The sequence below is a fragment of the Ostrinia furnacalis genome, unplaced genomic scaffold (genome assembly GCF_004193835.3).
Source record: "Ostrinia furnacalis isolate ACB-3 unplaced genomic scaffold, ASM419383v2 OfSCF5175, whole genome shotgun sequence".
NCBI classification, from domain to species: Eukaryota; Metazoa; Arthropoda; class Insecta; order Lepidoptera; family Crambidae; genus Ostrinia; species Ostrinia furnacalis.
Genome location: NW_021135414.1, coordinates 263,281 through 284,869, shown reverse-complemented (window position 1 = coordinate 284,869; position 21,589 = coordinate 263,281). Strand labels below are relative to the sequence as shown.

The 21,589-nt window shown below is 46.0% G+C and overlaps 2 protein-coding genes across 2 annotated transcripts; one reads left to right on the top strand and one right to left on the bottom strand.

Moving 5' to 3' along the window:
• Positions 1 to 2,370: 2,370 nt before the first annotated feature.
• Positions 2,371 to 21,562, bottom strand: LOC114360809 (probable Rho GTPase-activating protein CG5521). The gene is made up of 17 exons (XM_028315605.1): positions 21,544 to 21,562; positions 20,353 to 20,507; positions 19,690 to 19,815; positions 18,988 to 19,155; positions 18,606 to 18,702; positions 18,046 to 18,230; positions 14,833 to 14,988; positions 14,019 to 14,250; positions 12,465 to 12,603; positions 12,266 to 12,374; positions 11,634 to 11,794; positions 10,792 to 10,968; positions 9,110 to 9,236; positions 7,801 to 7,956; positions 6,360 to 6,518; positions 4,103 to 4,364; positions 2,371 to 2,762 (listed from the first exon to the last, which is right to left on the bottom strand). The coding sequence occupies exons 1-17, from the start codon at positions 21,560 to 21,562 to the stop codon at positions 2,554 to 2,556; spliced, it is 2,637 nt and encodes an 878-aa protein (XP_028171406.1). The 3' UTR covers positions 2,371 to 2,553.
• CPR49 (cuticular protein RR-1 motif 49) lies at positions 15,420 to 17,199 on the top strand. Its single transcript, XM_028315592.1, has 3 exons — positions 15,420 to 15,519; positions 16,322 to 16,443; positions 16,771 to 17,199. Exons 1-3 carry the CDS (start codon positions 15,427 to 15,429, stop codon positions 16,979 to 16,981), a joined length of 426 nt encoding a protein of 141 aa, XP_028171393.1. The 5' UTR covers positions 15,420 to 15,426; the 3' UTR covers positions 16,982 to 17,199.
• Positions 21,563 to 21,589: the final 27 nt, after the last annotated feature.

The following is a 21,589-nucleotide window of genomic DNA, read 5'->3' as shown; positions in this document are numbered from 1 at the left end:
CCTTAACTGTGAATTTATATCTGATTCAAAAGTACCATTATGGAATGTGGTTACGAAAGCACCAATTTTTAAATATAATACAGTTACAAACAGTCGCAATTCAATACTACGTTACACAAACTTTGGTTCAAAGATGTGCGGAAAGCAATATGGAAATATTCGTAAATAATAGTTTTTTATTCCAACAATGAAAAAAATGAGAACATGTATATAGTAATAGGACTGATATTAAATACAATACTGTAAGCTTAATCAAAAAAGTATCTTAAAGCATGTCTAAGGAAAAACTGAAGTCAATGAAAACATTTTAGTGGCTTTTTAAAAGTTGAATTACATTAATTTTCATGACTTTCTACAAACCTTTGTAAAAATCATTCTCTATAATGATTTCAAATACTTAATATGAGATACCAATACTTTTTAGGCACAAATAATTTCGCATTGATATACCATTATGTTTTGAATCTTATGCTTGTTAAGCTTTAATCATACTTTATAACTATTTTAAATGTGGAATAATTAATTTTGGAACTGCTACTATGTGGGTACTTAACACACTGACACACAATAAAACACATACAAGTTACTTGAGCTATTAACAAATTAATACATAGTACACAATTATTTGAAAATACATTTTGAGAATTCTAATTGATTGCAAATTACGTTCAATTACGTATTTATTAGGAGTATTCATTTTTATGACCTGTAATTTTTGTGTGTTGGTGTAAAGTGTTTGCAAATTGGTGTCTTAGTCAAGTACCCTATACTAAACGCACAGCCCACGTGGGGTGTGTAGATGTGGTATGATATCCTCCTGTCATAAAGAATACGCCCATATGTAGGACTAAAACCAATTGTGTCGTCGATTTAATATAATAACATTTCTAAAGAACCTCTAACTGGCTGATGATTTTTGTATCGTAATATATTTAGAAACGAAATTTAATATCTGTCAGCTTTGGCCTTTATAAATATACAAAATTCTTGAATAAAATTAGCCACAACAGAGATACAGAAAAAGCTAGCGCATTGTAGCCAAAGAATACTAAATAGAATAGTAATCCAAACCTACACAACAATTAAAGCTCTACAACTAGTTTACATATGTACAGAAAACATTAATGATGTGTCAATGTTTAATAAAAAAAATGTAATTAACTTTTTCTAGTGCAGATGCAGTTTTCATAACTGTCTGGCAAAACTTTAAATGGATATTTTATGTGACGAAAAACTTTATTTCTCATATATTTTTTAAAACTTTGACACACTAGTAATGTGTTAAATGCCAGATTCTAGAGTTAAAAGCTTATTAAAATTATTAAGTACATAAAATTTCATTAAGTCCGTAGTGCTAATCTCTCATTGGACGAATAAAAATCATAGTGTGACAAGCACAGTAATCTCATCTTTGAACTCCATATCGTCTGGTTATTTTGATGAAATTTAGATTAATTGTATGTATTTCACCAGATCAATTTTTGATACTGATTTACATTCGTTTCTCCGCATCGTTTCGATTGGTTCCTAAAATTATAACAGTGCGTTCAGAAATAACAGAAAAAAAAGATGCAAGTATTGTGCTTATTGACTACATGACTGCCAAGTTAAACTCGGAAACAGTCGTCTATCGAAATATATCTTAAGCAAACTCGATCGTTTGGAAAATACATTCACTTCGTTTATCGTCGACGACCGACGCGCAAACGTTTGCGTCAAAAGGTGCTCACGGCGGAGACGCATATTCGCCAATTTTAGACAACGTTTCAACGCGTCAATCGTTTCGGGGCATCGTCATCGACGCCAGGCGTTAAACGATAACTCGGGTGGTTTCGATACTTCTGGGTTTCATTGCGTAAAAACGCAATCAGCGTATCGTTTAAGCCAGTGTTTTTCAACCTTTTTCATGACGCGACCCCCCTAGTATGAAAAAATATTTTGCGACCCCCCGACCGCTTGCTTTTTTTTTTCATGCATTTTATAACGTTACAAATATGTTGTAGGAATCGAATATTTAAATCCATACACCATTTATGCATTTGCATAATTAGATTTCGAATAAATCTTCCTTTATTTAAAAGATAAAAATGTTCCGATGATTATTTAAAAGATAAAAATGTTTGGGATGCGTAACTGCCTAGCTCGCATAAATATTTATAATTATGAATTTGGAAAACCTGTAAACCTTTGAAAAAGAGGCTGACAATAGTGTCTGAGTTTCTTGCGCTGCTTCTTCTCAGCACTGGCCCATTTATTGTCCTGAAGCAGTGGTAGGGTTAATACTGGGACGTGTAAAAGTGCTTTTTTAAAGCCTACTTACAGCAATAAAAGAATTTTTACTGAGTTTTATAATATTGCTGTTTTTTTACTGAGGTAGTTTTTACGACCTCTCGCGACCATAGAGGCCTGGCGACCCCCCTATAGAGGCTTGGCGACCCCCAGGTTGAAAAACACTGGTTTAAGCTGAGGCAAGCGAGGCCGTAATTAAAGTCGGCCATCGATCGGGGCGTATCGGCTGACATTCGGTCGATTCGGGTCGGGGGCGGGGCCGGCTCACCGGTTGCGGCGCGGCGCGGCGGGCGGCGCGGTGGCGGGCGCGGTGGCGGGCGCGGAGTGTTGCGCGAGCGGCCGCTTGAAGGGTCCGAGCGCGCCCAGGCGCTTAGCGGGCCGCGGGGACACGGTGTGCGCGTCAGTCGCCGCGGCTCCCCATGCGCTCGCGCCGTGGTCTAGCAGCGCAGCCGCCAGTCGACCGCTTCCTTGTTCTGATGAAATTTTTTTTTTTTTTTATGCATAACAAGGCAGGTATTTGACCACAATCGCACCTGATGTTAAGTGGGATGCAGTCTAGGATGGTACATATCTGCCCTGTAAGTGCTTATTCACTCTCTTCAAATTGTTTTTTTTGTAACGTAGATTGTTGTGGAGTTGAGCTGTTAGCAACAAACTAAATTGTCCAAAAGTTTTTGGACTTCATTTTGGACACAAAAGCCATATTTTTGGAAATCATCACGCGATACACCCAGGATGCATTGGTAACATACGCCGGACTCATTTGAGGGTAATTTGAACTGTAACTCCGAAAATCACATCAAAACTCTCAAGATGTGAATACCTGATGCGCTGGTATCTCAAGCCTGCCTTTGTTAACAAAAAGTTATACCCGAGATGAAGACTGGATTAAAACGAAATTTCCATACCAAATGACAAATTGAAATCAGAGTTCAACTAAGGTGTAACTTTTTTTAATAAGGGGTTTGAAGTTTAACAATGTATTCTACGTTAAAGTTATGATTAGGGAGCTTAGTTTGAGTTTACAGCAAACCTCCCCACTAGTGAGCGCGTTAAAAAAATATATGAAAATGTTTAGTTCTTGAAAGTTTCTGTTAGGGGCGCTGTACAGTCCGTCATCCATATAATGTCATTTTTTTACGCACTCATTAGTGAGAACGTTTGATATAAACTCACACTCAGCCCTCTGTAATCTACTGATACCTAAATTGCATAAATAACGTACAGACGACGGCACGTCAACGTAACCACTGTGGGTTCTTGTGCAGTTGTAATCAGTGGCGGCGTAGCATGGGCACCCGGGGCGATCACCCCCCTCCCCCTCGTCATAAGTCCAAAGGCTCCCCCTTGATTAATCATTGTTACCAATTGTATTTGAAGATGTATGCGTAAACGGTGTGTTTGCATAAATAAAATATTTGTATTTGTATCTGCGCGACTTGTGTCACCCCCTGCGGTCCCCCCCCTTACGCCGCTACTGGTTGTAATATATAAATAAATAAATATAAATATCTTTGGACAATCTCACACAGCGCCATCTAGCCCCAAAGTAAGCAATTAATATGCTTGTGTTATGGGTGCTAGATTAACGGATATACTACTTATATACTTTTTTTTTTAAATACATACATATTATACATAGTAACACCCAGACCCGTCACAGAAATTAAAATTCATCATTTCAATTTCTGCCCGGCCGGGAATCGAACCCGGGACCTCTCGGCATAGTAGTACGTTCTGAACCACTACACCAAACGGCCGACGAATAGGGGCGAGTTTGCAACAAAAATGGATAGCCTGCTGTGCTGTGTACCTGCGGCGTCTGTGGCGGGCGCGGGCTGGTCAGGCGGGACGGGCTCGCGCACGCGCTCCACGAACCGCTCGAAGGTGGCCGGCAGCGTGTGCTGCGCCACCAGCGCGTCCAGGCTTCGCGCGCGCTCGGCATACGCGTGCTGGTACAACGGCATGGTGGCTCGAACCGCGCGCCCGCCGCTGAAAGCCGCGCCGCGGACTAAGGCCGCTGCGCAACCCACGCGAATTATGCACTCTTCCCATAGAGGGCCGAAGACGTTCACCTGGAAACAATATTATCATGTTATTTTAAGTTAGGTTCATTTATTTACTGAAAATTCATACAGCGGTACAAAGTGCTAACGTACTCGGTATGGCCAATCACAGAATTCCTAGTAACTTTAAAATTATAAAATTAAATAGTAACTATAAAATTAGATGGCAAGATATAATGTAAACGCTAAATTATCTCACTCGATTATTTCTAAACTATACAAGATTATCGAAAATTTGGTTTCTGATCCTGAAAGTGCTTCATAAGCTTTAACAAACAGTATGTATAAATAATAGGTTACAGAATAAACCGGATCTATCTGAAAGGCCGCCGGGCAGCGGGTAAAGCGCGACGAGCGCGTACTATGTCGTAATACGTCGAGCCATCTGTCCAGATCCAGGCCACGATCCCATAGACCACTACGTTAGGTAGTGATGCAATGTCTCACAAATGTCCCTGGCCACACTTACATCGGGTTTCCTGGCGACGGTGCAGCGCAGCAGGCCGCCGGGCAGCGAGTAGATCGCGACGAGTACGTGCTATGTCTCGTGACATGTCGGTCATTTACCCCCAAGTGTCTTCACACCCAGGCCCCGCCCCTTACACTCGGGGGGCGTGGCCGGCCAGGTCCTCTCATCACTCACGTCGGGCTTCCTGGCGACAGTGCAGCGTAGCAGGCCGCCGGGCAGTGGATAGAGTGTGACGAACACGTGCTATGTTGCAATACGTCGGGCCATCTATCCAGGTTCCGGCCACGCCTCCACAGGCCACTCACGTCGGGTAGCGATGCAATATCTCACAAATGTCGGGTAGAGCGCAATGAGCATGTCGCTGTGTCACGTAACATGTCGGGCCATGTACCACCGAGTGTCCCCAAGCCCCTCCCCCACCCTCTAAACGCAGGGGGCGTGGCTAAAGCTTCTCTCTCACTTACGACGGGCTTCCTGGCGACGGTGCAGCGCAGCAGGCCGCCGGGCAGCGGGTAGAGCGCGACGAGGACGTACAGTATCTAGTGACCCTCGAATACTCGAAGCCCAGGCCTGGCCCCGCCCTCTAAACGCTGGGGGCGTGGCTAAAGCTTCTCTCTCACTCACGTCGGGTTTCCTGGCGACGGTGCAGCGCAGCAGGCCGTCGGGCAGCGGGTAGACCGCAAAGAGCACGTACAGTATCTAGTGACCCTCGAATACTCGAAGCCCAGGCCCAGCCCCGCCCTCTAAACGTTGGGGGCGTGGCTAAAGCTTCTCTCTCACTTACGTCGGGTTTCCTGGCGACAGTGCAGCGCAGCAGGCCGCCGGGCAGCGGGTAGAGCGCGACGAGCGAGTTTAATGTCTCGTGATATGTTAAATACGTTCCCAGGCCCCGCCCCACGCCCTGGGGGCGTGGCCAGAGCCTCTCTCACTCACGTCGGGCTTCCTGGCGACGGTGCAGCGCAGCAGGCCGCCGGGCAGCGGGTAGAGCGCGACGAGCACGTGCTATGTCTCGTGACATGTCGGTCATTTACCCCTAAAAGACTTCAGACCCAGGCCCCGCCCCCTACATTCGGGAGGCGTGGCCAGGTCCTCTATCACTCACGTCGAGCTTCCTGGCGACGGTGCAGCGCAGCAGGTCGCCAGGCAGTGGATAGAGTGTGACGAACACGTGCTATGTTGCAATACGTCGGGCCATCTATCCAGGTCCCGGCCACGCCCCCACAGGCCACTCACGTCGGGTAGCGATGCAATATCTCACAAATGTTGGGTAGAGCGCAATGAGCACGTCGCTGTGTCTCGTAACATGTCGGGCCATGTATCACCGAGTGTCTTCAGGCTCCGCCCCCTACACGTTGAGGGCGTGGTTAGAGTGTCTCTCTCACTCACGTCGGGTTTTCTGGCGACGGTGCAGCGCAGCAGACCGCCGGGCAGCGGGTAGAGCGCGACGAGCGAGTTTAATGTCTCGTGATATGTTAAATACGTTCCCAGGCCCCGCCCCACGCCCTGGGGGCGTGGCCAGAGCCTCTCTCACTCACGTCGGGCTTCCTGGCGACGGTGCAGCGCAGCAGGCCGCCGGGCAGCGGGTAGAGCGCGACGAGCACGTCGCAGAACTGCGTGGGCAGCGTGTCGCGCTTGTACGGCCGCCAGTGCTCGCTCCACACCACGTGCACCTCGTCGTTGCCAAGGTGACGAGTCTGGGGAAATTATTATTATTATAATAAGACAAATATCTTTATTATTCCGACTACAGTTGGTCGATGGATTAGTTCTGAAATGAAGATAAAGGACCGGATAGCATAATAAAGACAGGCCTCTCGGTTCTTCGAGGATCTAGTTAGGTCGTAGAAAACTTGGATGCGGGCAACGCAGGGTCGTTTGGAAATCCTGTGAGTATTTTTGATCATACTGTCAACGAAACACAGCACATGTATTAATACACGAAATTACGAATATTATCTTTTCATAAACGTACCGGAAAACGCAGTGTATCACGTCCACCCACAAGGTGGACCGACGACATCATAAAGGTAGCAGAAAGACGCTGGATGCAGACCGCTACCAACCGGGCGATGTGGAAATCATTAGGGGAACATTATATTCCACACTGTAAAACCCTAAATAAATAAGCAGAGCATTAGGCTCAAACTTGGAGGGCTAGTGTTCCCCAGTCGATGAAGCACATGATGTCGTGCTCTGCGTGCCCAAAAAAGTATCTTGTAGCGGAGTTTTGGCTGACACTATACACCACAAAATTTTTATGTAGAAACGTGTGAAAAATTTAAAGCAAAAGAAAAAGATATGTTTTTCCTAAAGTTCATTTTTTTAGTCCGTATTTTACGCGTCACAGCTGGGTCACTCCGCTGCTCGCTAGAATAGTCGTACGCGCTCGCACATTGCCCCGATCTGTCTGTCTCGCTCAGACCTCGACCACGCTTCCAGTGTTATTATTACATACTTAGCTAACTTAGACCATGTTGAGTTCTAATAATTATCTTATGTAAATAGTGCTAGCGACGCGTGTGTTCATAAATTACCAATTTTAGGATGAAACTTTGAGTACCTTTATTTAACTTTTTTTTTGCATAAATAGGATCAGTATCAATAACTCATTACCCAGATTTTTTTTGTCGGTGATAAATATTTAGTGGTGTATAGGTTTGTTGTCGACACGACAAGAAGAAGAGGCCAAGAGCTTCCCCGTTGTGGACAAAAAAAAAGTTCAGCAATGGACGTCCTGTGACTGAAACGATGATAAAGAAAAAAAAAAGTCAAAAGTCAAAATTTCTTTATTTGTTTAGACTAATAAATAGTTCTTACAAATCGTCATTTTGCTCTTAAGGAGCCTCTACATGTCTCATAATCTTTTTTCCCTACCAGCGCTTCGAAACCAACATTTGGCAAGTGCTGAGAAGAAGCGCCGCAACAAACTCAGTCACCACTGTCTGCCGGTGATGATCTTTTCATACACCCACTGACCTTGTTGAGCATAGCGTCGGGCGAGTCGGCCGGCATGCGCGTGCTGACGTGGAACAGCGCCTCCAGCGTGAGCGTGGCGATGTAGGGCGCGCTCACGCCGCCGCCGCCGCCTCCCCGCAACCCCCCCGTGAAGCCCACGTGACTCTCTAGCTCCACCTGACAAATGATGATAACAGAAAAATCTTTAACACTTTTTTCGGCTCTTCGACGAAGTACCGAATTTAGCCGAGGATTGCAGTCAGACACTTCGTGTTCCAACTGTGAGATGCTTGAAGCCCTTTGACTCGGGCGCAATACCGACGAAAATTGTCTTTGTTTACTAAGGCTGGGTTGCACCTTACTTTAACTTACATCTGTCAAACTCCATACAAAAATCACCGGTTATTGTTATAGTTACGGTCAAAGTTACGTGGTGCAACTCAGCCTTATAGTCTTTTTCACGTAAGATGATCCGTATGACACTTCAAGGTTATCCATATTACGCATACTACATATGCAGATTTTTTTTGAAAAAATATTTGTATTTTATTAGCAATAATAATAAAAAAAAATTAACTACTTGTCTTGAAATATATTGTAAAATCTGAGTCTATTGATTATATTTTAATTAAATACGATGAAAAATATTTTTTATTTAATGTACGCAATGTGTGAAACGGAATAGATTTAGTGCTGGGGTATTTCTTGTAATAATAAAATCGATTATTTCCGCGGTTCATTAATCGATTGCAGTGAATACTTAGTTATTAAAAACATCACAAAAATCAATTACATTTTACGAAATTTGACTTTAATAAACGCATTGAAAATAAATTAATAGTTTTTAATTTAAAGAAACAGTACCAGTACTTTTTAGGAATCGTTTTTTTGAACACGAACCATGAAATTTGAATATTATCAATAAAAAATTGTTACAATAATATTTGTAATTAAAAAAAAACATGTTTTTTGTTAAATAACACCTATACAAAATATTTCTCTAAAAGTAGGTTTTACTAACTCTTCGAAAAAAATCGATAGATAAATCGCTATGGTTTAGTTAAGTGACATCTCTAAATCTTTCAAACTCGAAACGTCATACGGATCATCTTAGGTGAAAAAGACTATAGTCTGGCAGTCAAATAAAGTTAATCCAGTAAATGTGGCATTTTAGGATACTTTTATGATTCCCAGCCACTCCTCACAGTCCGGGACTTGTGTAATAGAGCGACAAAGGTATAAATTGTTGGTACAAAATAGGCAACCTTTCTCATAATCTAATTTTCTTATTGTGTATAACGCCTGCAAGTTGTCGGCCAAAGCTACGTACCTCCCAGGCCAGAGCAGCCAGGAAAGCTTCGTAGGCCGGACTGCCACAGCGATTCGAGAGGATCTCGTTGCGCGTTTCTTGGCCTTTGGCGACGTATATCACCGCTACTTTATGCGTCTCGCGGCATCTGCAATAAAGTAATCACTGAATTAACTTAAACTCGTAACAGTAATAATTTTCGTATTGACGACTTCCGATTCGTGTCGAGTGAGCGTACGTCACTCACAACAAGTCACAAGTTTTCATAGTGTCGAAAGCTCTGAGCATAAATTAATTTAGCGAATGAATTGGAGAAGACTGAACTTCACATCGAAAGGGCCGCATGCGGTTCGCGGCTCGCTTGTTTAAATATTAATACAATCAAGTCGCTGAGCTTCTTAAAATATTATCTGCCTAAATTTATCACTTCACCTATCGGTCAACCCACCACCACCCAATCAAGCCACCTGAATCAATTAGCTGGATGCGGGCAGCGCAGGACCGTTCATTGTGGAAAGCCAAGGCTCCCTGTGTTAGCAGGCGCCGGCCCTGACCGAAAGCACGCGGTGCGCCCTCGCACAAATGCCCGTCTGGCTCTGACCAGCAGGGGATATGGTGCTGGCTCCAGCTCTGACAATCTGGGGATGTGATGCTGGCCCCGGTTCTGACTAGCTGTGGATATGGTGCCGACTCACCTATGTGCATCTAAGTTACGAGCGTCACGCAGCAATCGGTCGGAGCGGCGCAATAGCTGCGCGTGAGGCCGTCGCGCTGGCGCTAAGGCTCCCAGCTGTGTAAGCATGCTGGGAATATGGTGCTGGCTCCGGCTCCGACCAGTTGGGGATATGGTACTGGCTCCGGCTCTTGTTAGCTAGGGATATGGTGCTAACTCACATATGCGCATCCAAGTTACGCGCGTCGCGCAGCAATCGGTCGGAGCGACGCAACAGCTGTGCGTGATGGCGTCGCGCCGGCGCCAGGGCTCCCAGCTGCGTCCGCAGGCTGGGATAATGGTGCTGGCTCCGGCTCCGACCAGTTGGGGTATTTAGTGCTGGTTCTGATTTCGACCAGCTGCGGAAATGGTGCAGGCTCCGGCTCTGACTAGCTGTGGATATGGTGCTGACTCATCTATGCGCATCCAGGTTGCGTGCGTCGCGCAGCAATCGGTCGGAGCGGCGCAATAGTTGCGGCGCCAAGGCTCCCAGCTGTGTTAGCAGGCGCCGGCTCTGACCGAAAGCACGCGGTGCGCCCCCACCCCACTGCCCGTCTGGCTCTGACCAGCAGGGGATATGGTGCTGGCTCCAGCTCTGACAATCTAGGGATATGATGCTGGCCCCGGTTCTGACTAGCTGTGGATATGGGTGCTGACTCACCTATGCGCATCCAGGTTGCGCGCGTCACGCAGCAATCGGTCGGAGCGGCGCAATAGCTGCGCGTGAGGCCGTCGCGCCGGCGCCAGGGCCCCCAGCTGCGTTAGCAGGCGCCGGCCCTGGCCGAATGCGCGCGGTGCGCCCCCGCCCCACTGCCCGTCTGGCTCTGACCAGCAGGGGATTTGGTGCTAGTTCCGATTTCGACCAGCTGCGGAAATGGTGCAGGCTCCGGCTCTGACTAGCTTGGGATATGGTGCTAGCTCCAGCTCTGACAATCTGGGGATATGATGCTGGCTCCGGTTCTGACTAGCTGTGGATATGGTGCTGACTCACCTATGTGCGTCTAAGTTACGAGCGTCGCGCAGCAATCGGTCGGAGCGGCGTAACAGCTGCGCGTGAGGGCGTCGCGCCGGCGCCAGGGCCCCCAGCTGCGTTAGCAGGCGCCGGCCCTGCCCGAAAGCACGCGGCGCGCCTCCTCCCCACTGCCCGTCGGGTTCCGGCTCTGACCAACTGCGAAAATGCACTTTATCAGGAACGGGATAAAGTTTGAATTCCTGCTACATTGATATCGTAGTGCGTCATGCACGTAATGTATCTTCTGTGACCAGCTGGAGAAATCTACTTTATTACGCACGGACTAAGACTGGAATTCTTACAACGCTAATATCCTTCAGCGACAGGGTGGCATCATGCAGGTGTATATGTACGACAGGCATCAACGTTGGGGGTATTCAGGCCTATTCAATTCTTCATCCGGCCTATATTCGAATTTTCATTACAGCGACATGACATCGGTCGCATATTATGTCATATGTACTACGTTAATCTTATTTGTAATACCGCATTGCTATGCTAACATCAGTAGCGCATTTATTGCCGTTCATTAACGCAGAATGAAATCAAAGAGTACTACGGATATCAGTGGTATCTTGATATCCTCTGTGGTTGACGATTCCGGGTAAAGCTCGCTTCCACCTTCGGCCTGATCGTCACTTACCATCAGGTGAGATACAGGCCAAGAGCTTCCTCGTTGTGGATAAAAAAAAAGTACTCTTTGATTTCCTTTCCTGGTGGGCGCACACCTTTAATGTATGAAAAAGGTCAAAGTATCAATATGTCTAGCAAACATGAAAAATAATGTTACTTGTGCACAAAATGATAATAACGTCACTCACTTGTCCTTGTTAGCGAGATATTGCCGCTCGGCATTTCTGTGCGCCACCAGAGCGGCTACGAGCTCGTCTTCGGCTCCCGGGGGCAAGGGCGACGCGCCCGCGCTGTCCAGCCGCCTCTCGCCCACCACTTCGGGGGAGGTGTGGCCGATGTATGCGAGAACCTAATAAACAATACATGAGTATTGCATTTACAACGTTACTACGTAAATGCGCGGTACACGTGACTTTTGTATGATTGTTTGTACGTAACTTGTTACCATCTGGATGGTGGTCAATCGAAGTAGAATTTATTTGCCGTAACTACTCATATAGTCAGCATCAAATAGTTCGTGACACCCAAAGTGACCAAAAAGTTGATAACACAACCTTATTCCCAATTGCAACTATAGTCTGGTCTGTGAGCACGTAGAATTTTGTCTAATGACCCTAAGCTACCCATCCTTATCGCTCGCGCATAATTATATTGCTGTCGCGACTGTGCGACGGGCGCCAGCAGTGAGTGTGCGAGCTGTAGACGTGTTGCGAACTTTTGGCTACTTTGGGTGTCACGAACTATTTGATGCTGAATGTACCATAATAATAAAATAATGTACATAAATAATAATATGTAGGTGCCTGGGTTTACTACTCACGTGGTCTAACTGATGTTTATCAGGCGGTGAGTTTATGTAATCGGGTAACAAATCCGGAGGTAATGGAGGCGGTAGAGACGATAATGTTGTATCCCTTGGACTGTCCACACTGAAAAAAAAAACAATAATTTATAATCGGAACATGGGATCAAATATTTTCGGGCGTGTGACAATAAACAAATGAAGTTCTTTTTTGTACCTGTCTGGCAAAGGCAGCAATTCGATCGGTTCGGAGGCGGTGGATGAAGGGTCGTAATATAAAGCCGACGCGTCCCAACACGCTTTGCCGGCTATGTCGCGCAGCAACACTCGCACTTGACGGTCTGAGGTCGATAACCCTGTAATAATAAAAGACAGTTTTAGGGAAATGATTTTGTGGCAGTATACCATAGCCTTAGACCACAGAGGTATCTAGGTAATAAAATAATTCAGTAAAAACCGATTTGAAAACTAAATTAAAAGCTAAATAAAAATGCTTATAGTTTGTGTAGAATGTGCTCAGGATTCGGGACTTATCCCACCACATTTTCCTATCACTTCAACTCCTGTATAGCTAGAATCTACAACTAGGCTTCCTATGAAACCCAACCAGTGAAGGAATTAGCTGATGATGACGTCTTATGGCCACCTCGCCGCCCGGCGCCAACTGTCGCTGTAAGTGTGCTCACCATGCGCGTATCTAAAGCCTGGTCCGTGAGCACGTATAATTTTGTCCAATGACCCCAAGCTACCCATCCTTATCGCTCGCGCGTAATTATGTTGCTGTCGCGCTCACACACTCACTGCGGGCGCCCGTCGCACAGTCGCGACAGCAATATAACTACACGCGAGCGATAAGGATGGGTAGCTTGGGGTCATTGGACAAAATTCTACGTGCTCACGGACCAGGCTTTACCCCAGAATGGACTGGTGCGAATGGTCAGAATACGCCAATGGTGCTCACCCGGCGTGGTGGCGGCGGCGCCGGCGGGCAGGTCGAGCGCCGGCAGCTCCACGAAGGAGGCGAGGGTCGCGTCGCTGAGCCGCATGAGCAGCACGTGCGGCGCGCCCAGCACGGCCGGGCCCAGCTCGCGCCCGGCGCCTGCTGTCGCTGCAAGTGTCTCACCCGGCGTGGTGGCGGCGGCGCCGGCGGGCAGGTCGAGCGCCGGCAGCTCCACGAAGGAGGCGAGGGTCGCGTCGCTGAGCCGCATGAGCAGCACGTGCGGCGCGCCCAGCACGGCCGGGCCCAGCTCGCGCCCGGCGCCTGCTGTCGCTGCAAGTGTCTCACCCGGCGTGGTGGCGGCGGCGCCGGCGGGCAGGTCGAGCGCCGGCAGCTCCACGAAGGAGGCGAGGGTCGCGTCGCTGAGCCGCATGAGCAGCACGTGCGGCGCGCCCAGCACGGCCGGGCCCAGCTCGCGCCCGGCGCCTGCTGTCGCTGCAAGTGTCTCACCCGGCGTGGTGGCGGCGGCGCCGGCGGGCAGGTCGAGCGCCGGCAGCTCCACGAAGGAGGCGAGGGTCGCGTCGCTGAGCCGCATGAGCAGCACGTGCGGCGCGCCCAGCACGGCCGGGCCCAGCTCGCGCCCGGCGCCTGCTGTCGCTGCAAGTGTCTCACCCGGCGTGGTGGCGGCGGCGCCGGCGGGCAGGTCGAGCGCCGGCAGCTCCACGAAGGAGGCGAGGGTCGCGTCGCTGAGCCGCATGAGCAGCACGTGCGGCGCGCCCAGCACGGCCGGGCCCAGCTCGCGCCCGGCGCCTGCTGTCGCTGCAAGTGTCTCACCCGGCGTGGTGGCGGCGGCGCCGGCGGGCAGGTCGAGCGCCGGCAGCTCCACGAAGGAGGCGAGGGTCGCGTCGCTGAGCCGCATGAGCAGCACGTGCGGCGCGCCCAGCACGGCCGGGCCCAGCTCGCCACCCAGCGCCGGGCTGTCGTGCTGCTCGCACACGCTCGACGACAGCTGGCAGCCGCTCCACAGCGGCCAGTGGCCCAGGAACACCACTAGCTGCGTGCATATCTGCCGACCACAAGTTCGATGTGATGAAACAAGAAATAATCATGTTTTTGGTACTATCGGCGTCAAATAGTTCGTCACACTTCATCATTTCAGCCACAGGACGTTCACTGCTAAACATACGCCTCCCCCAATGACTTCCACCTCGCGCGGTTGGTTGGTAGCGGCCTGCATCCAGCGCCTTCTTATTACTTTTATCAGGTCGTCAGTCAACCTTGTGGGTGAACGTCCTACGCTGCGTTTTTTGGTAGTTAGTGACACTTAAAAGTAGTCAAAAAGTTCGCAACAAGTGTCATTCTTACAACTAAAATAAGGTTGTGTTGATAACTTTTTGGCCACTTTGGGTATTACAATATTTGACGCTGACTGTACCCGAACAAATACATGAACATAAAGACAACGATTCGCTGACTGATCGACCGACACATGCAGTTGAATAATATGCACAAATGTTTCTTAAATTACCTCAATGACTGGGAAAGAACTAAGAGGATAAATCAGGGTAGAAAAGTTTAATGAAACTTGGTTATGTTGAAGTGAGAAATGAGGTATGTGAGCTCCTACTTAAGCGAAATAAGAACTTACCGTTTGAGCCCAAAGTTTGACATCGATCGTAGATGCCGGTGCCGTCTTGGGTCCCAAATTGTCCAATTGTATATTTGGGTCAAAATCTTCATCTACAGGCAAAGACAGTCCTTCTATTTCAGATCCATTAGTTCCTTTCATTACAGCATATAGCACCTGTAAGAAGGATAAAAGTAGTTTAGGAAAATAAAACAATAAATTAAATAGATATTTCATCCCGGATATACAGAAGTTGGCTGCAATTTAGCAAACAGAACGGGATATCTTTTATCTGAATTAGAGCACTTTACGTACATTAATTTGTATCACATTTTCCTCATTTCGTTAGAAACAAATCACATTCTACTAGAAGGTACTAAAAAGAAAAGTTTTGAAATACTGCAAGTATGTGTGAAAATCTAGCAATAATACGGTAGTACTTCCTCAAGGCTATCTCATTTCAATAAAAATTGTGTCTAACCGTCCGTTATGCAATGATAGTGTTCAATTTCATTTTTCTAGGACACCGCCTCTCTTCATTAGCACTATGGCGCGAGCGGCGGCCACCGCATGCGATAGTTTGGTCATCAATTAGGGTTAGCATTTATAACGGCGATGCGCACTGAGACCGGCACAGTCAGCAGCTGCCTTCAGCTCATCCTTCTTCCTTTCATACAAACACATACATCAAACAAAATGCACAAAATCGTGAGTACAAACTTTTTATAAGTACTATTTATTTAAGGTTTAAAACCGAGTTGAAGTATTTTTTGTCAATAAAATATAATTTATTCAGCTGTGTCTAAGATATTTTCGAAAAGAAATGCTATATCGAAGATCCGCTTCATTTGACTTGTAACATATTTGTTTTATACTAAAGCACAGAATAATAATAAGTACTACGTACAGAAGTTTTACTTCGCGAAGGTATTTAAAAAAATGTATGCTCAATGTCATTAACAATATGGTGTAATTTAGCCTGTCTCAAGAGTCAAGCACTATTTTGTTGACAAACGTCAGTGATCGGCACTGCGCCGAAGCTATAGGGCTGACTTCGGTAAAATGATGTGACGTGAGGTGCCAAACTGCGGAAAATGGCGGAGGAAATACATGATTTAGCATGAATTATCATGAATAATATTAACTACTTATTTACCTCTCAGTGTCTTGAGGCAACTTAAAAAAGTACATTCTGTGTTTTTATTATTATTTAGGCAGTTAAATACTGCACAGTATTTAGTACACCATTTTCTTTATTTTCTTCCATCATACACAAGAATACGCGTGCGTGAGTCAATGTTCGCTCGTATGTGAGGCCTTGTGGAATAGTATCCTGTAGGTGGGCCATCGTGCGTGTTTTGTTTTCGATGTAAACTCGCGGAGATGAACAGGCCTGACTAAAGTCAAACTTGAACGCCAATTTTAAACAACAAGCGACTAGAAAGACTTTTGGGAAGCTAAAATATGTTTTATCTGTCAAGCTACAAGTGTAATATTTGTGTGAACCCAGGTGATCTGCGCCCTTGCCGTTGCGGTGGCTGTGGCCATGGCTGCCCCCCAGCAACACGACCAGTACCCTGTGCAAATCCTGAAGCAGGAGGCTGACGTCAACCCTGAGGGTTATCAATTCCAGTAAGTTATTTTTTCTGGACTGTTAATCGTTTAATCTTTTAAGAGTTTCATCTATGAATGCATTAGGAATACAAATATGATGATAGAATGAATGAATGAAAAGAACCTGTCACCACTGACTAACAAAACGAACAAGATGTATTCGATAATTTGATATGTCCATATGACACACAATGGCATTGCAATTCAACATGTCACTGGTAATTTACATTGCAAACTTGCGAAGTAACTATTTTAAGAAATCAGAAAGTCACACTTTATTTTGATATCTGCACTTTTTGAGGAAGTAACTTTTGTTTTATTTTATTTTATCGTGTCTACTTCCAGGTTTGAGACCAGCGACGGCACGTCCCGCCAGGAGCAAGGGACTCTCAAGCAGATCACAGAGGACCACAAGGCCATTCAAGTGCAGGGCTCGTACAAATACACGGCTCCAGACGGTCTAGTGTACACGGTCACGTACGTGGCTGACGAACACGGCTTCCAGCCACAGGAGCACGTTGACCAGCCTCAAGGCCAACAACAACAGTACCAGTAAGACCAATATTGGTCCAAAACACATCAAACATTTGGCAATCATTCAATCAAAATTCATACGTTTGATCGTCATAGATCGAATTTTACTGTCATCGATTGTGTAGGTTTTACTACGCATGCTCATTAAAATCATTGTTTTATGTTTGTTCATATTTTTGTACACTCAATTGTTGATTTTCTTATTTTTTATACAGAAATAAAATATTTTTTATTTAAATATTGTCCTATTTATTTTTTTACTATCTTTCCAATGTTTTAGAGAATTTCTAGTGTCTTTTCTCACAATTCCTTTTATAATCAGCTGTATTAAAGTAGTTTTAAAAATAACAAATATTAAAGTCAAAACAACTTTTTGACAACCAGCATCAGCTTCAAAGTGAATGCTTATAGAAATCATTAATATATCCTAATTCTTGGGAAACTGATTATAACAGCTATCGAACACAGTGGCGTATTGTAAAACAGTAAAAAGGAAACTAAAAAGTAGTTTGAAATTTACAAATATTCTATTGACAACTCACAGTGACCGGATTGACGATGCTCCACCTAGTGGGATAAATTCACAGGGTTTTCCCATTTCTATTACCTTATATACTTCGTTAATTACCTTAAATATAATCAGCAGCAGCGTCTGCCCGCCCTCTTGCTCTTGCATGAGGCGCGCCGGGCCGCAACGCACCGCGAACTCCGCCAAGCAAAGCAGTAGCGAGCCCGCCAAAGGCCGGGCGCCCTCGTGCGTGCTACTACCAGATAGCTGCGCCAGACACGCGCATATCCATCTTATTCATCATCATCATTTCAGCCATAGGACGTCCACTGCTGAACATAGGCCTCCCCCAATGATTTCCACAATGGTCGATTGGTGGCGGCCTGCATCCAGCGCCTTCCCGCTACCTTTTAGAGGTCGTCGGTTTACCTTGTGGGTGGACGTCTTACGCTGCGCTTTCCGGTACGTGGCCTCCATTCCTTGCTGCTCCATCGGCCGTCAGTTCTGCGTACTATATGCCCTACCCATTTCCACTTCAGCTTGCTAATCCGTTGGGCTATGTCTATCCACCTTATTACCTTAAATATAATCAGCAGCAGCGTCTGCCCGCCCTCCTGCTCTTGCATGAGGCGCGCCGGGCCGCAGCGCACCGCGAACTCCGCCAAGCAAAGCAGTAACGAGCCCGCCAGAGGCCGGGCGCCCTCGCGCGTACTACTGCCTGATAGCTGCGCTAGGCACGCGCATATCCACCTTATTATTTTACCTGGACAAAAAAAGATTCTGTTATGCCAGTCCTTAAAGGCGTATCAGACTGCACAGTTATAAAATAGGACCTATAACCACGACATAAGATGCCTTAATGTTTAGCTTGATGTGCATAAACCTGAATGCTTAAATATTTTTGTAACCTTTGGCCAATGAGCCGCTATCCAATGCCAGGTTACAAATGACAGATGACAATTCGGTAGTAAATGTGAGGTTAGCGCAGCATGCTCGTAACATTACGCGCTCTTGTTATTGGGATACTACTCGGTATTGAATCTACACTAATTACACTTGTCAGCAAATAAATAAGACAGACTGGAAAGGAGTACACAGTTTAGAGTAATGAAGAACAATAATATTTTCGGTGGCTTACCAGCTAAGTCAGGATATTGTTCCACTATTCGATCGGTGTAATCGGCTAGCACCAATATGCAGTCGCTGACGACTTTCGCAATATTTTTGTTTTTCATCTGAAACAAAGATGAGAAATAACGATAGAAAAAATTTTTTTTGGCGTAAAATTCACAGACAATAATATCACCTGGGCTAATAAAGGCTATGCTAAAAAGAGGCTTCACAAGAGTGCTCCTGATTGAATCCATAGACGCCTTACTTTAGGGGTGGTGAAACTGCTGTGTGCCATTTTAACAGTTCAAAATATTAAAATATCTTGTATCGTAGTGAACTTTGTGATCAGTGGCGTGTCCAAAATAGTGTCGCATGCTCAGGTTCCCTGCCTTACATCTAAGACTTACCATGAGCATCTGCAGCAGACACGTGACATACGCCGGCAGCCGCTCGCAGTACGTGCGCGCAGCCAACAGATGGCACACGTGGGCCGTGAGAGCGCATGCGCCCGCACATCGCGCCGCCGCCGCGCCCTCGCGACGGCACACGCGAACTACGATGTTTAGAACATGCTCCTGGTGACAAAACAATGGCTATAAAATGTTACTCCGACAAAGGCAAATGTCCTTTGTCTGAGTAGTGTAGTGACGAACTAAAATCATGTCGATATTCAGTAGTGTCGGAGTAACGTAATGTCGAAGTAACGTTTGTCGGAGTTTACTTAGGTAGCCCAAAACAATCGAGATGATAAAGTTTGCAGATATTACTTATCTGAAGTTCGTATCAGACCTGACTTAATATTAAAAATGTGACGTCTGGTGACGATGGATATAGATGTTTGTTTCTTTTTCACGCTTAAGCCATTGAACTGATTTAGATTGTTTGGCATAAAGATAATTTGAGACCCAAAGAGAAACATAGCATAGTTTTATCCCAGTTATTAGAAGGGTGCCACGCGTGCGATAACGACTGTTCGGAACAGACTGAAATTCACGCGGGAAAAGTAGCAGGAAAAATATAGTATGTATTTTAACCAGAAGCTTGTAACAAGAGATCAAACTTAAATATTCAAAAGTTTGTGATGAAACTATTATCTATCAAAGCAATACCTTCAGATCTGGACAGGACACGGTGTTGTATTGGTGTGGATATGGCTGGAGCATGGGCGCGCTCATCAGTCCGTCGGGCAGCGATAATAGCGAACCGAGAAACGTCACGGCCGCCGTGCGCGGACACTGCAAATAAATTATGCGTTCAGTTGATTATGTTAAATTAGCCAAACACAGGTTGTTTGGCATAGGTCATTGCGAGGACGCTCGAATGAGGAAACAGTTTAATTAATTAATAACAATCAGTGAACAACATTTGGCGTCATATCTAAAAAGGAAAATAAGTAGCATTCTGATACTAGGCCCAAATCTCAATTTAAACTCATGCACAGATTCAAGTCTACGATTGTTTCACAAATAGTGTAAATTACTGGTGTTTCACGAATAACCAAGAGATAAAAACAGAATCCGGATTTTTTATATGATCGCACAAACTGTCTTCCTACACAGCACTACATAACAACATACTATCGTGCATAATTTTAATTATCTTTCGTTCGTCGTTAAGGTATAGACGACAACACATCGAAGTTTTTTTTGCTAAATCGCCTCTGTCATATAAGTCACTAAGATGTTATAAAGCTAAAAATCGGCCCCGTCACAGTTACATACGATGCCATAAAGTTTAACTAGACGTGCCGTGGTCTATGTTTGTTTACTCACCGAAGCGCCCATGTCGGAAGAGTTGAGCACGACAGTGGAGGCGTGCACAAAGTCTAGTAGCAGCAGCGAGTACCCGTCGAGAGCCAGCGACAGGTAGCGAGGGGCTGCGTACTCTACCAACACGTCTACAACTGACCGATCCTCGCCCGTTAAACCTAGGGAATGGTCATCAATTAGTAGATAACATAATTGAAAATCTATAAAGCTTCAACCACACCAACGCGTGCAGATCGCCATCGCCGGCGCGATCACGGCGCGATCATAGGTCAATGACAGGTCGCGAGGACTGTCATGTGTCGCGCGACCTGTCATTGGCCATTGATCGCGCCGGTGGCGATCTACGCGTTGGTGTGGTTGAAGCTTAAATGAAGTCCTACAGTAAAAGTTGGTGTTTGAACTTTTACAATACAATTTGCCAGATGAGGATAGTTTACAATAAGCACTGAAATAAACAAAGATAAAATGAGACAGTATAACAAAATTGAATCGCTAAGCCATATTTATCAGACTTTCTTGCGCATATAATGATAATCTTATAAATTGATTTCAGGAGTATATCGGATCTCGTGAAGGATGCGGGAAGCAGGATGCGGGCAGCATTGGACCAGTCGTTGTGGAAATCTTTGGGGAAGGTCCAACAGTGGATATCCTTCGTTGAAACGACAAATCTGTCTGTTTTTTACTCATATACAGGGTGTCCCGTAATGTAACGTCAAGCCGGAACTGGGTATTGAGGCAAGTTGTGCTGGNCAATTTCGCTCCATAGTGTGACGTGACAACTGAGCCCCGATTACGGCAATTTTTAACGTCTTCGATCCAGACGCGCTTCATCGATTCTGCGATACGATTGATCAGCGTAATGATCAAAACAGCGTACGTCAGCTGTTTTGACCAATCGTATCGCAGAATCGATGAAGCGCGTCTGGATTGGAGACGTTAAAAATTACCGTAATCGGGGCTCTGATAGACCGTACAAATCTGAAGTCGCAATGACGTTTGACGTTTCAAAAACACCCTGCCGTGCCGTGGCCATTCCGCAGGCACTGACTGAGGTAAGTAAGCGTAAACATAGCTTAGTTTTAGGTCTACAACCGGCATAAGCAAGACTGACCACAACAATTTGGAAATTATAAACAACTTGAAAAAACCAAACTGCCTAAGGTGGGAATCGACCCACGACCTTTCGCTTGCCGGGCGACTGCTCTTCCATTAGAGCTACTTAGACTGGATGAGCCTG

Coding starts and splice junctions, on each gene's coding strand:
- CPR49 (XM_028315592.1), top strand. CDS start 15,427: ATGCGCACTGAGACCGGCACAGTCAGCAGCTGCCTTCAGCTCATCCTT. Junction 15,520..16,321: donor CAAACAAAATGCACAAAATC/GTGAGTACAAAC, acceptor GTGTGAACCCAG/GTGATCTGCGCCCTTGCCGT. Junction 16,444..16,770: donor CCTGAGGGTTATCAATTCCA/GTAAGTTATTTT, acceptor GTCTACTTCCAG/GTTTGAGACCAGCGACGGCA.
- LOC114360809 (XM_028315605.1), bottom strand. Junction 19,816..20,352: donor CTTCCGACATGGGCGCTTCG/GTGAGTAAACAA, acceptor ATTTATTTGCAG/TGTCCGCGCACGGCGGCCGT. Junction 10,969..11,633: donor TATCTCGCTAACAAGGACAA/GTGAGTGACGTT, acceptor GCATTTTCGCAG/TTGGTCAGAGCCGGAACCCG.